Genomic DNA, 15,905 nt, shown 5'->3' on the forward strand with positions numbered 1-15,905 from the left:
GATGATGGCCGTGCTAACAACAGGTATGAGGCAGTATCTCATTTTGCTTTTAATTTGCATCTCCCTAATCACTACTGACGTTGAGCACCTTTTCATGAACCTGTTGGCCTTTTGTATATCTTATTTGGGAAAATGTTTATTCAAGTCATTTGCCCATTTTTAAATTGGGTTATTTGGGTTTTTTTGCCTTTGAGTGCATGTGGTTCTTTATATATCTTGGATATTAACCCCTGAACAGATAGATGGTTTGTGAATATTTTTTCCCATTCTGTAGGTTGTTTTTTCACTTTGTTGATGGTTTCTTTTGCTGTGCAGAAGCTTTTAAATTTATTTTTAATTTTGTTGCTTGTATTTTAGGTGTCATATTTTAAAAACTATTACTAAGACCCATGTCAAGGAGCTTTTGTTTCTGTGTTTCTTTCTAGGAGTTTCATGGCTTCAGGCCTTACGTTTAAGTCTTTGATCCATCTTGAGTTAATTTGATGAGTAGTGTAAGATATAGGGCCAGTTTCATTTGTTACATATGAATATCCAGTTATCCTAGTAACATTTATTGAAGAGACATTTTTCCATTGAGTATTCTTGGTTCCCTTGTCAAATATTAGAGGACCATGTACACTCACAATTCTTTTCCATTGGTCTGTTTGTTTATATGCCAATTCCATACTGTTTTGAAGACTATAGCTTTATAGTATAATTTGAAATCAGGAAATATAATGCCTCTTGGTTGTGTTCTTCTTTCTTAGGATTTCTTTGGCTATTTGCGGTCTTTTGTGATTCCATATAAATTTTAGGGAATATTTTTTCTACTTCTGTAAAAAATGCCATTGGAATCTTGATAGGGATTGCATCAAATCTATAGATAGCTTTTGGGTAGTATTGACATTTTATTTTATTCTTTTAAAGCAAGTCTTTTTTTTTTTTTTTAAATTTTATTTATTTGTTTGACGGAGAGAGATCACAAGTAGGCAGAGAGGCAGGCAGAGAGAGGTGGGGAAACAAGCTCCCAGTTCAGCAGAGAGCCCAATGCAGGGCTTGATCCCAGGACCCAAGACTGTGACCTGAGCTGAAGGCAGAGTCTTTAACCCACTGAGCCACCCAGGTGCCCCAGTATTGACATTTTAACATTAATTCTTGTAATTCATGACCATAGGATCCCTTTCCATTTATTTGTATACTTCTTTGAGTTCATTGATCAGTGTCTTGTAGTTTTCAGAGTAGAGATCTTCCATCTTGTTAGTTATATTTATTCCTAAGTGTTTTGTTATTTTTGATGCTATTGTAAATGGGATTGATTCACTTGTTGCTTTTTCAGAAAATTTGTTCTTAATATGGAGAAACACTACTGATTTTTGTATGCTAATTTTATAACCTGCAACTTTACTGAATTCATTGTTTAGATCTAACAGTTATTTGGTTGAGTCTTTAGGATTTTCTATAAATAAAGTTATGTTATTTACAAACAGAGATGGTTTACTTCTTTTCTTTCCAATTCTGATACTTTTTATTTCTTTTTCTTCCCTGATCGCTCTAGCTAGGACTTCCAGTACTATATTGAAAAAGAGTGGTAAGAGTAGGTGCCATTGTCCTATTCCTGAACTTAGAGGAAAAACTTTCAGCCTTTCACCATTGAGTATGATGTGCTTGTCTTTAGTGTGTTGAGATCCATTCCTTATATGCCTAATTTCTTAGGAGTTTTTAATCATGAATAGATGTTGAATTTTATCAAATCCTTCTCCTGTGTCAGATTATCAGATGATTTTTTTTCATTTTACTAATGTAATATATCAAACTGATTGCTTTGTGTTATGTTGAGCCATCCTTGCATCCCCAGGATGAATCTCACTTAATCATTGTTAGTGATCCTTTCTAATGTGCTACTGACTTTGGTTTGCTAGTGCTTTCCTGAGAATTTTTCCATCTTATACTCATTAGGGATATTGGCCTGTAGTTTTCTTTTCTAGTGCTGTCATTTTCTGGTTTTGGTATCAGGACTATGCTAGCCTCACAAAATGAGTTTGGGAGTGTCCTATCCTCAGATTTTTTGGGAAGAGTTTGTTTGTTTGTTTGTTTGTTTTTTAAGATTTTTTTTTTTTCATTTATTTGCCAGAGAGAGACACAAGGAGAGAGGGAACACAAGCAGGGGGAGAGGGAGAGGAAGAAGCAGGTTTCTTGCTGAGTAGGGAACCCAATGCAGGGCTGGATCCCAGGATCCTGGGATCATAAACTGAGCCGAAGGCAGATGCTTAATGACTGAGCCACCCAGGCACCCCAAGAATTTTTGGAAGAGTTTAAGGATTGGTGTTAATTCTTCAAAAGTTTGGTTAAATTTTTACAGTGAAGACAGTGAAGCTACCTGGTCCTTCGTTTTTCTTCAGTGGGAGATTTTTGATTACTGATTCAATCTCCTTACTAATAATTGGTCTATTTAAATTTTCTATTTCTTTGTTATTCAGTCTCGGTAAGTTGTGTTTCTAAGAATTTTTTCCTTTTCAGCTAGATTGTCCAGTTTGTTGATACATAGTTGCTCATAGTAAGTATAGGCTATTCTGATGTCTGTTAAATGATAATGTCTGAATTCTCATTAGAAATGATCAGTTAAAAAATAGGACTTTCAGAGTAAATTAATAGAATTTTTCTCTTTGACTCCAACTAGTTTTTTTTTAACTCTAAAGATGATTGAACCTTATCATTTATACCTTTTACCATGAGGTTCGAGTTATAGGAGACTTTAGCACATTCAAAATCAAATCTAGTTTTACTTTTCCCTTGCATTTAAAAAAAATCTTCATGTTTGCCTTCCTTTCAGCTAGTAAAAACAAAGCTTTTGTAGTATTATGTCGCATTCAACAAAATGAATCAGCATTTAAAAACTTACATGGCATTACTGTTATGATATGAAGCATAATTCCTTCTTGTCTTCTGAGAATCTCCAGAAGAAACCTGTTGAGAACTAATGGTCAAGTAGTTTCATGTTGTACTATAAATAAGTCTATAAAAAATATTTCTGGATTTTTAATCTCTTGGCCAGTCCTGTTGTTTTTCAATCAGAATTCAGCTCAAAAAGGATATAATTGTGGCAGAGCGAATAGGTTTTTTATGGCAGGCTTGTTAAACTGGCTGAAACTTAATAGTATTTAGAAAAACACAGAAGTTCTTGATATCTGAACATCATAATTGGAGTTGCATATGTTAATACAGACCATTTTAATTCAGCATACACTCCCACTCATATACTGTCATCCACCTCCTAACTGTCCTCATGTAAAACTACAACTGTGGGATTTTAAAGGGGGAGGGTAAGTCATAGGTGAAGACAGCTGGATCATGGGCCTGTCCTTTGTGACTTTATATTTTCATTCTTTCGCTACTGAGGAAAGATGAAGCAGGCACATTTCAAAGGAACAGCTGACACTACCCATACGAAGTCCATAATTATGTCAGCCACTCTGATTCTTTGGAGTTTGTGGCTCTTCTTTTACATGTATGTGGCACAGGTCCAGTTTGCAGGGGTGGCTAAGAAGTGGGTAAGTGAAAATTGGGAACATGCCAAGCATATACTAGAGAGGGTCCTCATTCAGTTTCTTCCAGCTTTCTGTTTTCTCCCTGAACTGTGTTAGCAAGTTGATCCTTATTTGATTGAAGAAGGGTTACTTTTAACTCCCACAATTGGGTTATGTTGTGAACAGTGAGACCTATATTATTGTCTTTAAATCTGACGAGGCTGCTACTTAGTACAGGCCTGTTTACTACAGTGTCTGTAGAGTTAACCGTGCGTTTTAGGATTGTGGGGAAGGAAATGGCTGTTGAAATCTTTCGTTGGTAACATACGCTGCCATTGCCTAGAAAGGAAAATCTAGGAGATTTTTTTTAAAAGCTTGTGTTTAATTTGTTTGGCAAATACATATTTCCTTTTGATACATAAGGAAACCTTAACCTAGAAAAAGGGTATTTACTGGCGCTATAGGTAGGGAATATCAGCTGGCCTTTTGAAATGTAGAAACTTGAAGGTTTTGTTTCATTTTTGTTTAGTTGGTTTTTGGGGGTCAGTAGAGAAGCCTTTTAAGGCATAAAGGATGAAGATAAAACTTTCAAATGTTTTACAACAAATTAGCTGTAGTCTGGTATTCAGAATGAGATGGCAGACTGCTCAGTGTTGACATAACGTACACTGAAGAGACACTCATGTCTAGATGTTCCAGATGGTCAGCTGCTCTGTCAGAATCATTTGAACTATTGGACTGTATCGTGTGCCCTGCCTAATGAAGAAACTTAAAGGAAGTTGGGTACTGTATGGTAACAGTAACCTCTTCATTTTGGAAGCATTTGTGGGCATATTGAAACATATAGGAGCTTCCATTTTCTGATCCTTTCTGCACGGCATTACCATGTTATTGAGATTGGAGTCTTCGAGTAGTCTCAGGTATTTAAATTAGGGTTCATCAGAGTGCATTGTGAGCTCCAGTAACACTTTGTTTCCGATATAATTTGTGAATCATAAAGTCAGATAAGGTGATTTTGACTAATTTTTTTGTCATTAATGAAATAGAATAAAATAAAATGCAGTTTTGCTGTTGTTTCTACAAACAAGCAGCTTTGACATGAGCTAGGAGCTTATTAGAAATATATGAGCTAGGAGCTTATTAGAAATATGGAATCTCAGGCCCCATTCAGACCTACCCTGCCAGAATATGTATGATCTTCATTGTAACAAAATCCCAGCATTGATGTTTGTAATACATTGAAATAGAAAAGAGTAAGGTTGATGACAGAAAAAAACCACCTTCATTAAATTATTGTTTCAGTTTATGTGTATTCATGTATACACCAGCTTGCACCTTAAAATCCATTTCTACAGGTCATGATTAAGAAAATTTGAACATCCTCTGTTTTAGCGTGAATAACAACATCCTATCTTTGGTTGTGGTCATATTAACTATAAGAGATTTTCTTGCTTTGCATTGATACCATTTTTGAGGTTTCTTTGCTTTTTCTTCAATCTCTCAATACTTTCAGCTCACTTTTCTCTAATTAGTATCTCTTCCCTCTCTGTTCCCTCCTTTGTTTCTTTTGTGCATCAGTCCTCAGAATTGTGCTCAGTGTTGTGAAAACCTTTTACCCTAAGTTTCCGTTTGTGAAACTCAATCTACTGGCAGATGAATGCTAATCAATTAGCAGGAATTTTTATTTTTGAGGTGGTTTTAGCCCCAAAGTTGAAAAAGAAAATACCCAGGTTTTGCCAGTGTGCTTTCCTTCTCAATCCGTGTCTCACTTCCACGTGTCAGATGCTATAGGAACATTTGATTTTGTATATAATTAAATCGGCCCATCTTCTTTGTGTGCAAATATGCGTAGCATGCTTGAAATGGCTGTGAATAGAATATTAGTAAGAAATACATGTAACCATGAAGTCTGACTTTGCATCCCCAGTTATATTTAAAATAAGCAATTGTGGCTGTCATTTCTGGTATTCCAACCTAGCCCAAAGCAGGCCAGGTGGAAGAAGCCAGCCTCTATCACTATTAAGAGAAATGCTGACTTTCTGGAATGCGACCCTACATGGAAATAAATCATACTACTTTTATTTAGTGTTTGTTCCTTTGGCTAGCAATTCCCAGTTCAATGTACTTTAAATGAGTAGCTTGGAAAAGACATGCTTTCTGTCTGTGGCCCTGAGGCTGCAACCAAGAAGAGCGAATAATGCTTATCAAATTTTTTATTGCATTCTCTCTAGCTGATTTTAAACATTTTGTGTTCTACAACCACACATCTGTTGCTACTGATCCCACTCCTTTCTCCATCTAATTATTCCATTTAACCTGTACTTTGTTTTAAGTGCCTCTAAAATGAAGTTTATTTTATTTTACTTCAGAAACCCTACAGGGGTACTCCAGAAAAGGGGGAGAAAGAGACCATTTTGAAATCGCTAATCCTATGAAAATTAAGGGACTTGTTATTTCACATCAGTCTGTTTATTGGTTATATCAGACTCATTAGTATCTGCAGCAGAATAGCAAATGATTACTAATTTTTTCAGTTATTTTATCCATACTCTATAACCGTATGATATACATGTATTTGTTAATGTGAAATGAGTTTTCCTCTAATTTTTTGTGCATTTTCCCCCCTTTTCCATGAAGGCCTTATCTGTTTGGAGCGGGGTGTTTTTCCATAAAAGCTCCATGGTGAGTCCCAGTTCAGTCCCGCATGCCTAATTCATTTGCTGTACTCTCAGAAAGTAACTCTGTTTTGTACTTTTGTTTTCAGTTGCATGGCCTGATCACAGATAGATGCACCAAATTACTGAATAATTTGTAGAATGGAACATGAATGTTGATATTTAAGCTTTACAAGAGCAGGCATTTTGGTTTCACTTCATTTCTTGAAGTCTCTATTTAAAAAATCACAGATTAATATTTAAAAATAAGAAATTAGAAGGATCCTCTCATAATGCTATCATATGTTAGAAGACAAGGCTAACACCCAAGTTTAGAGCTTTGAGTATGATAGAGAAGCTCCCTACACATTGTGCTGAACATTCAAAGATATGATTTATTTTGAAATATAAATATATTTAAGGTCTACTAAAAATACCCTATAAATATTATTGCATTTTATTTGGTACCAAAGGAATAGAGTTAGCTCTGACGTTCTTTTCTGTTCTTTATTTATTTAGAAGTTTAGGTATTTAAGGATCCACATAATAAGGAAATTTGTGATTCAAATAAAAGCTCCTAAATAATTTATTATTTTGAGTTATTGGCACCTACTCACTGTAACTTATTTATTTAATAAGTTCTTACGTTACATTGCATAAAATACAATTTTATCAGTCTTAGATATGATGGTCATGGAAAAGAAACAGCATATTTAATACTTTTACGTAAAGATGCAAAGTAGAATATTTAGGAGCTCGTATGTTTAACATATGGCTAAGAGTCAGGGCTCCAGTATCAGATCATCGAGGTCTTAAACCCCATTTCACACACTACCTCCCTATATGATCTTGTGTAATTTTCTAAACCCTTTCTGTTTCTTGGTTTCCTTATCTGTTAAGGAGTTACCAGTAGCATCTACGGCATGTGTTCATCATGAAGATGAAATGAACTGACAATATAAAGTGCTTAGAACAGTGCTTGGCACATAGTAAGAGCTCAGTAAATGTTAGATGCTTCTGCTGCTATTTCTTGTTTTAGGGAAAAATACCATTTTTGAGAAGAAGCTTTTTAAAATTTGATCATAAGTTTTTGTTTTTGTTTTTTCACTTTTAAGAGTTAAATGAGCCAAAAGGAAATTTGGGGCAATGTAAAGTATATCAGTTTTATAAATGTAGACAGGATACTTAAAAGAGTTCTGCACATGTGTGTGTGTAGTTCTCATAACTGCTACTGGGAATTGTTCATAATGTCCCATTATCCCAGGGAAAAGCTCCTCAGCTGTTTTTCTCCTGGACAAAAAGAATCTGAAATAGTTCTTGAAGGTATACTATAATTTGATGCAAACTAATTTCAGTGGTCATCTGCCACAGGAACATCTGAAAATTTCATTATCATATAAGAATAGGGCGACAAATCATAAAAACCTCCTTGAAATGCAGCCTCAAAATTAGGACACAGATTGTGAAACTATTCTAAAGAAATTCAGCATACAAATGAGTAAAAAATCCATACAAGTCAATCTTTATTCTTTTTGTTAACCAGATTTCTTCCCCAAACAAACAAGATACATGGATCTTATTTAGAAGCTTGGATGAGCAGTTTTTAAATGCCAGATTCAACATAGGACAACATTTCTTTGTAGACCAAACTTAGAATTAGATTCCATCTTAGGATAAATTTCTCATTCTCTAAGTACAAAGAAAAAAAGGGTTAGTATGTTAATAGAGATTGAAGTTTTAGCATAGAAGTAAAGACGGAGTAACTAATGTTGTATGTGAAGTCAGAAAACTCCATTCCTTCAACAGCTTATGTGCTCCTCAAATTTAAGCAAAAGCACTTGTCAACCAGAAATGATTTGAGGTTGAAACAAGATTAAAAGAGCCAGATTAAAGAAAGGGATATATGAAATATAGTAGACTTTTAAATCATTGCCTGTCCCTTAGAAGACTGCTCTGTGGTCTGTTTGATGCCATCGTTAGCTCACAAGAAACTCGTTTTTAGTCACTTATACTAGCCTAAAAGATCCTCCTTTAAAATACGTTCCTTTACTAGTGGTGCATGTTTTTCCCATTAAGATCTTAATGAAACTTCAAATTAAGGCAGCAAAATGAATATAAATTTGACAACTTCTAGCTTGTTTATAAGAGTTTCTTTGTTTTAATAGTCTTTGCTATTTTTCCTTGATATTTAGCATTCAACCTGAGGATGTTTTTATTTACCATTATGAAATAAAACATTATGCCAAATAAATATGTTTATAGTATTTCCAGTTGCAGTGTGATATTTGTATTTTAGAAGAATATGAAATTTGTATAGTTCCTCTTAAAATGGAATGGACATTTCATGCAATTTTTTAAAATACTTTCAAGTAGCAACCTTTGTATTTAGCTAAGATTTTGCTCTTGGTAGATCACAATTTCTACTAATTCTCTATTCTTTGATAAACTGATTTGTTTAAATTCATGCAGTTGCAGTGAGTCAGTTTAAAATAATGTCTGCCCTTTTGATAACAAAATAAGCTTGTTGGAAAGTTGTATGGACCGTCTTTGACATTTTAGCCATTTTATGAACTCTGGGGATTATGCATCCTCCAGGATATTTGAGTCCGAATGACTGTAAAATATTGTATAATATTTTATATAATAATCATAATATAATTTATATTATAATATAATGTTGTAAAATATTATAAAAGAATCACACATATAACATATTTTTAATATAGAAATTTTAAGAGAAATAGCCATTGTGAACTTTTTAAAATGAATTTTGCTCCCAATATTACAATTAAGTAATAAGTATTTATTGAGCTCCCAGTGTACATGTAGTATTATGTTTAAACTGCTGTTATTTTTTAGTTGCTTATCAAAAGAAAAATATATATACATAATAGTGTAGATGAAAGCCCATTTGAATATATCCCATACTCATAACCTGGGTTTGTGTTATATCAGGTTAATTTAAAGAAAAATTAAAACTTACATATCAAATTATATTTAAAGTTTTAATTAGTGCTGAGACCATTCAGTTTATATATATGTAAACAGTTCATTTAAACTAAACTCCTCTTGTTCTTTTGAGGATATTTAAAATATTATAAATTCATTTTTGAAAGAAAAGTTTTATATAAAGATGAGAATCTTCTTAAGTTTACATTAATCTGTTAGATCTTTAAGAATAATTTGTGATAGAATAATTTTAGGTATATTATTAATATCCTTATTTAAAATAAAATACTTTCAGTTTCCCTCTTAGTTCTTCTCTTAGAAAAATAAAGTTTAGAGTGAAAAAAAAACTTCTAAATTCCTTTTAAAAGCTCAATCACAGTGAGGAATATAAAGATAAGATTTTTTTTTTCTTACAAGCAAAGATATTATAACATACCACTTGTAATTCTTACAGCAATATTATATTAACATTTACAGTGGAAAAGGAAAGAAACAGTGCTTCTATCCCAATTTAACTCTTTCCATGTTTGTGCCTTTAAACAAGGCAGTGGACGTCATTGCTGCTTTTCATGCCATGTGCAGATACCCCTCTTACGTCCTATTCTATGGGATGTAGTAGATTTACCCAGACGGACATAATTTTTCTGTACTTTTAAGGCAGATATTATTAGAGTTTTGCTTTTTTCTCTTTGCAGTAGGATGTAGAGAGAAAAAGAGGCTAGAGAAATTTGATATGTTCATCTGACTGGATTATATAATACAGTTAAAGCCAATGGGATAACTTCAATAGTCTTTGTAAGTATTTTAAAAGAGGTCATAATGTTAATAGCCCCAGAACTTATGATAGCAGTGAAAATGATTCTCATGCTATAGTTAGGTGGTTAAGTCTCCCAATAGAAGTGAAAAAGAGTGAAACTCCTGAGTTTTAATTCAGTACCTTGTTTTGTTTTTCTTTGTTTTACTTTTTATTATGTTGTTCTCTTGTATCAAGTTTAGTAAATATGATATTTTTATAATCATTATTTTGCTCGGTAGGGCAAAAATAATAAATGGAAGTTAAAAATAATAATGAAAGTTGAATTCATTCCATTTTTCTTTTATACACTGCTCACAAATTAAGCTAAATTTTACTTTTCATTTTTGAACATGAGGCTATTTATGATGGACTCAGGGGAGTAAGGAGCAGGAGTTCTCAGAGGAGTCCATGAGCTCCATCAGTTTGTTTTGTTTTTCTTTAAAACCATGATCAACACAATTAAATTTCTGGGTGCCATATACATTGAAATTTTATTTTTTATATCGGACTATTTAATAAATTAATAAATAAATGTGGGAAGGCCTCCAAACACTCACAGGTCTTCTTTTAAAACTTGCAAATGTTTTGTAATGGGATTTATTAAGCCCCTTTTGGAGGATAAAGGGAGATGTTGAAAGGAAGATGGAAAAAAAGGTAGTATTAGAATGCTTTTCTAAAAGGATTGGGTCACCAGTATAGAAGTGAACATGATTTACAAGGCTAGTACTTTTTATCTTTTGTTCCTTTCACATATGTATCATTTTTCAGTGTTTTATTTTTCTGCCAACAAAAGGTTATTTTGCATTAGAAATATTCTGGGTTATTTTGGAAAAGTTCAGTTCTGCCTCCATTCCAAATTCCTTGTTAGTCCTTTTAAAACTTAGGATAAAGGGCAAAATGAATCAAAGTGAAATTTTTCTTCCCTTGTATAGAAATACTTAATTAGTGGTAATCTTTTCTTTATATTACTTCTCCTTTTAATTTTTCTGAAAGTCTTCTAGACACATATCTTTATATTCTGTTTTGTTAACCACAGTCATCCCAAATGTAGTTTGATGGTAGAAATGACTTGCTATGAATATGTTCACCAGATATGCTTCCTCCCCACTAGACAGCACTGTGCCACGGAGGAGAACAGCAAGTTATTCTCAGGGATGAAAACTCTTTGGGAAGGGGCAGAGAGAGAGAGAGAGAGAGAGAATCCCAGGCAGGATCCACACCCAGTGCAGAGCTGATGTGGGGCTTGATCTCATAACCCTGAGATCATGATGTGAGCCAAAATCAAGAGTAGGATGCTTAACTGACTGAGCCACCCTGGTACTTCAGGGATGGAAACTGTTTTAATCACTCACTAAACACAGACTTTTGCTAATGTGATTTATTAAGGCCCCATCAGAGGAAAAAGAAGAAATAGTGTATAAAAATGAAAATGGTCATTCTTTACATAATTTTAAGCATACCTTTATCATAAGATACTTATTCCCTGTAGGAGATAGCGAGTTTGTGTAAAATAATACCATGTTGATGCTTTTTAGTTGTGTGTTCAGAAGCTGAGTTGTATGTTGTGTTATAGAAGTATAAGAGGTTTTAGCTTTTGGCATCAGTTGATTAGACTGGAAGCTAATAAACACATACAGAATATATTTTTGCATGGCCAAAGAATAAATTGTTATCGTATTTCTACTCTTTATTACTGTGTTATCAAGGAACTATCTTGCCTAATAGCAACCGTTTTTCAGTTCTGTTTAGGAGGCATACTTTATATGTGCCATAGTCTCTCTGAAGAAGTGTCATACCCACTTGTTTTCTCTCTCATTGCTTACCACATGTCTTAAAAAAACAAAAACAAAAATAGCATTCAGTAATTTCCAAAAAGCTTTGAATTGTCCCTGTGAAGCTTATTTGTACATTGTAGTATTATTGTTCCCTGATGGTGATTCTAGTAAAAACACTAGTTATGTAATTGGAAACACCTTTCAGTAAATTCTGGAATGGCTTTTTTTCTCCTTCTATCTCCAAACTCCCCAAACTCTTAAGGGTTAAAAATGGCCAAAGGAACTAAAAAATGCTAGTTATAGGAACTTATTGGCTCAGTGATAGCAGTTCAGTGATGGTGGAAATAAAGGCTTTGAAGGAGAATTTACACTTTAAGGTATTACAGCAATGAGCATCATGACTGGAAAGTGTAATCTGATGGTGGTTACCCTGATACCTAGGAAAGGTGTGTGTTTGTTCTGGGGTAGGTGGGGTCAAGGTGTGGGAGTCTTCTTTTCTACTGGTAGGTTATTGTAGTTGTGGTAGATGAAACCAGGAAGATGTGAAACTTTCTAGAATCAGGTTCATTTCATCAAAAAACTTTTTTTAAAAAAACCATGTCTCTTAATTCGCTGTCACTGGAAGTCTGACTGTGGCTGGTGTTGGTAGGTTAGGCTGGGGTGTGGTTTTTTTTGGGTAATGATGTGAAGTGATTAAGAAATGTTAATGATGGAAAAAAAAAAAGAAATGTTAATGATGGAAAGAAGAGGCCTTTTCATATATGACAAGGGCATTACCATAGATTTGGCACAAAGGGAGAGCCAGAAAGACCAATCAGAGTGGACTCTGACCCAAACTTTTTGCTTTCTGTAGGAGGAAGATGTCAGAGCAGAAGGCTGGGGAAATAAAATACATGGAAAACTTTCAGGTGTCACAGGGACCTGCAAACTGAGATTACCAAAGCACAGTTTGATGTTTAGGAAAATTAGGTGAGGGTGGTGTGCCGTATAGGAGACAGTTAACCCTGTTGAGTACCATCATACAGGAAGGCACTGCCGTGATTGCCTTACGTGCTTGCTCTGATACAGTGGTTCTTAAACCTGAGCATGCACCAGAATTTCTTGGAGGTCTTGTTAAAAAAAAATTACTGAAACTAAAAGCACAGATGATTAGGCCCTACCCCCAGAGTTTGGAGTGTGGCTTGATGAATATTTGTATATCTAAGAAGTACTCGGATGGTACTTCTAGCCACGGAGCCCACTTAGAGAACAAAGAACAAGTAATAAGAAATATAACAGAAATAAATAACAAATAATGCTTAAAATAACCCTATGAAATAGGCGTTACTATTTTTATTTTACATATTAGCCATCTGAGCCCCGAGAAGTTAAATAACTCAACCAAAATCACATAGCTAAGAAGTGGCAGCATTCAGGTTTCTTCTCAGCTCCCAAACCCAATCTTTCTCCACCTAATCATACTTTACTAAAAGATAAAGAGATAAAGGACAGTGAACAAAAGAAGGTAGAAATGATGTTATTTGACACTGGAGACTGAGTAGCAGTGTAGGAACATCAGAGCTCTGGTGTCCAGACTGGGCGGTGATCTTGACCAGTGTGCAGTGAGGCTATTTTCTGGTGTGTGAATTAGAGAAAGTCTGACCACCATTTATCTGAGGTGGCCAGCAGAATTGCCAGTGAGCTTTGAGGTGGCCTATGCCAAATCAGAAGAGAAATACTAGAATTTCACAGAAGATGAAAGATTGATATTAGAAGTGGATGGTATAAAAGCTAATTTGGAGAAAACAAAGAGGAAAGCAAGTACTTTTTTATGGTAGTTACATCAGTGATTTAAGGCATCCTCAAACATGTGAAGAACAGAGCAGAAACACACATTGTTTTCACAAAGCCTTGAAGAAAAAATAAACGAATAGTTTAATTAGTGGATATGATTGCGTTAGAACATTCGAGCTTCTCCCCCTACATTGTCTAACTGTATGTAGCATTGTGGCTGAACCATTTGCGGGGTTTCATTCTGTATCATCTCATTATTTTCATACATGCCGTCTCCATTCAATTGTCCTGTCAGTCCCACATCTTATATATCAAAGTGAAATGGTAAATGATTTTATTACTGTGAAATACTTACACTGGTTCTATTGTTCCACTTTAAAATCTTCAAGGAAATGTTATCCATCTGAAAAGAAGGGGACTTGGATTTCACCAACACATACCTCAAAAAGGGGTTAATTTTTATTGTTTTTATATGTTACTATTGTGATAATATCCAGAATTCTGTACGAATTGTACTTCTACTGCAGAATATAGTTTCACAGCACCAGTCATCACTTAAGGCAAAATGCATGTCCACATTGGAGGGTTTGAATTCTCAGAGGTGAAATTTTAAAGAAAATAATGTTACTGTCTTGAGGTCTGTGATTCCATCATGGTTAATTGTTTTTTACTATCATTTTATTTTTTAAGCAAAGTTAAACCACCTCCACAAATTTCACCCAGCAAATCGATGGGCGGAGAATTTTGTGTGGCCGCAATGTTCGGGACATCCAGATCGTGGTTTGCAAATAATGCAGGTCTGAAAAGAGAAAAAGGTATGGAGCTTAATGTAGATTAAACTTGCCACTTATAATTTTTGTTTCTTGAGGGAAAGTCATAGTAGTTCTTCCTGAATAATCTTGAACCCAGTATTCTCTGAATCCATTTTCCCATTCAGTTAGCATGTTTCTCCTCAACTAGTCAAGCCTCATTAAGGACAAAGACTATCCTCTCACTATAAATGTGAAATTAATTGCCCATCCAAATGTATTTTGCTTTGTTGATGACAGTCTACCAGTGTCCTCAACATCGTTAATTCCATTCCAATCTGCATTTTTCCATTATTTTATACTTACATTTGTGACAAGCAAATTCCATGCCATTGCCTCTGAGGTGTTCTCCCTGTTTTAGAGACAAGGAGCTCGAATCCAAAAAGTTTGAATATCTTAGCTGAAAGCACTAGTTAGGGAGTGATGGCATCCGAGTTTGAATCCGGGTTTTCTAAAGCGCTGTCCTGATGTTAAGAAACAAATAAAAAACCACCACCAACAACTTTGCCATGTTATAAGTTAAAAGATAAAAACAGGCTCCTGCTCATAAATGAGTCATTTTTTAAAAAAGATTTATTTATTTATTTGAGAGAGAGCACGTGTGAAAGCAAGGGGAGAGGCAGAGGGAGAGGAAAAGAGAGAATCTCAAGCAGACTCCACACTGAGCATGGAGCCTGACACGGGGATCAATCCCATGACCCTGAGGTCACAACCTAAGCTGAAATCAAGGGTCGGACAGTCTACCCACTGAGCCATCCAGGCACCCCTAAGAATCATCTTTTATGGTAACCATTGCTCCTCTGAATTTATAGAGTTGTGTTTTTTTAATCCCTGCTTCATTTGCCAAGACCAATAACTAAAATTTTTGTATAATTACTGCTTTAGTATGTTACTCCTTATTGCTTGTGTGTAGAGGAGTGCCTGCATTCGTGGATCAGGTATTTAATTTTGAATGTTAAGATTGTGCCCTTATTATTTCAGCACTATTAAAGTAGGTCACAAACTGAGTTGTTAGCGAGGCTCTTCTCTGCCCAGCTCCACAGGCTGTATTGTTCTTGGCAAAATGGCCCTGCTTTACGCTCAGTACTGGCAGTCAGACATCAGCCCTCTCCCTCGTTATCGCCTTTCTGTGACCTTTTCCTTGGAAATAGGATCTCAGGCACAGCAGGTTCCTTGCCTAAGTGGGAGAGGATACAGTAAAGTTTGTAAGCCTTCCATTTTCTTATCCCATCTCTATTTTTTTGTTACCTCCTTAGTTTTAATGATGCTATCAAAATGACTTTTTGTTACTAGTTAAAACCCTCTGTGAAGCTCAATTTCAAATGCTTCTCCCTTCTGTTCTAATTACCCTTTTAACTTACTCCTCCTTTATGTCCCACTGACTGGTCGTTAGCCATTTTCTCAAATCAGCTGTAATTGATTCCTCTGGCATGGAGATAAGGTGACCCACCCAGCATTCATGAGTCATTTTATATGCTCCTGGGTTTACTGTAAAACCCAAGATAGAGGACTAAACCTGTTTTTGTAGTGAGGACATGTGTACTCCTTATAAAGCCATTTGATTAGAACCATATTCAGCACCTGACCTTAAAGTATGAGTGGTCTTCCTTTACCATAGAGGCCAGTGATCCCATGGAGAGGAAAGA

The 15,905-nt window shown here is 34.9% G+C and overlaps 1 protein-coding gene across 8 annotated transcripts in view; it reads left to right on the forward strand.

Moving 5' to 3' along the window:
- The window catches only part of BCAS3 (BCAS3 microtubule associated cell migration factor), a 588,867-nt gene that overhangs the window by 273,404 nt on the left and 299,558 nt on the right, over window positions 1-15,905 (forward strand). For 5 of the 8 annotated variants that reach the window (XM_044248512.1, XM_044248515.1, XM_044248513.1 and 2 more), the window contains exons 17-18: window positions 6,141-6,185; window positions 14,141-14,265. In XM_044248512.1, the coding sequence (XP_044104447.1) occupies window positions 6,141-6,185; window positions 14,141-14,265 (170 nt within the window). The remainder of the gene's footprint in view (window positions 1-6,140; window positions 6,186-14,140; window positions 14,266-15,905) is intronic. The other 3 variants (XM_044248514.1, XM_044248518.1, XM_044248519.1) reach the window with 1 other exon arrangement.

Source organism: Neovison vison, chromosome 5 (assembly GCF_020171115.1).
Source record: "Neovison vison isolate M4711 chromosome 5, ASM_NN_V1, whole genome shotgun sequence".
NCBI lineage: Eukaryota > Metazoa > Chordata > Mammalia > Carnivora > Mustelidae > Neogale > Neogale vison.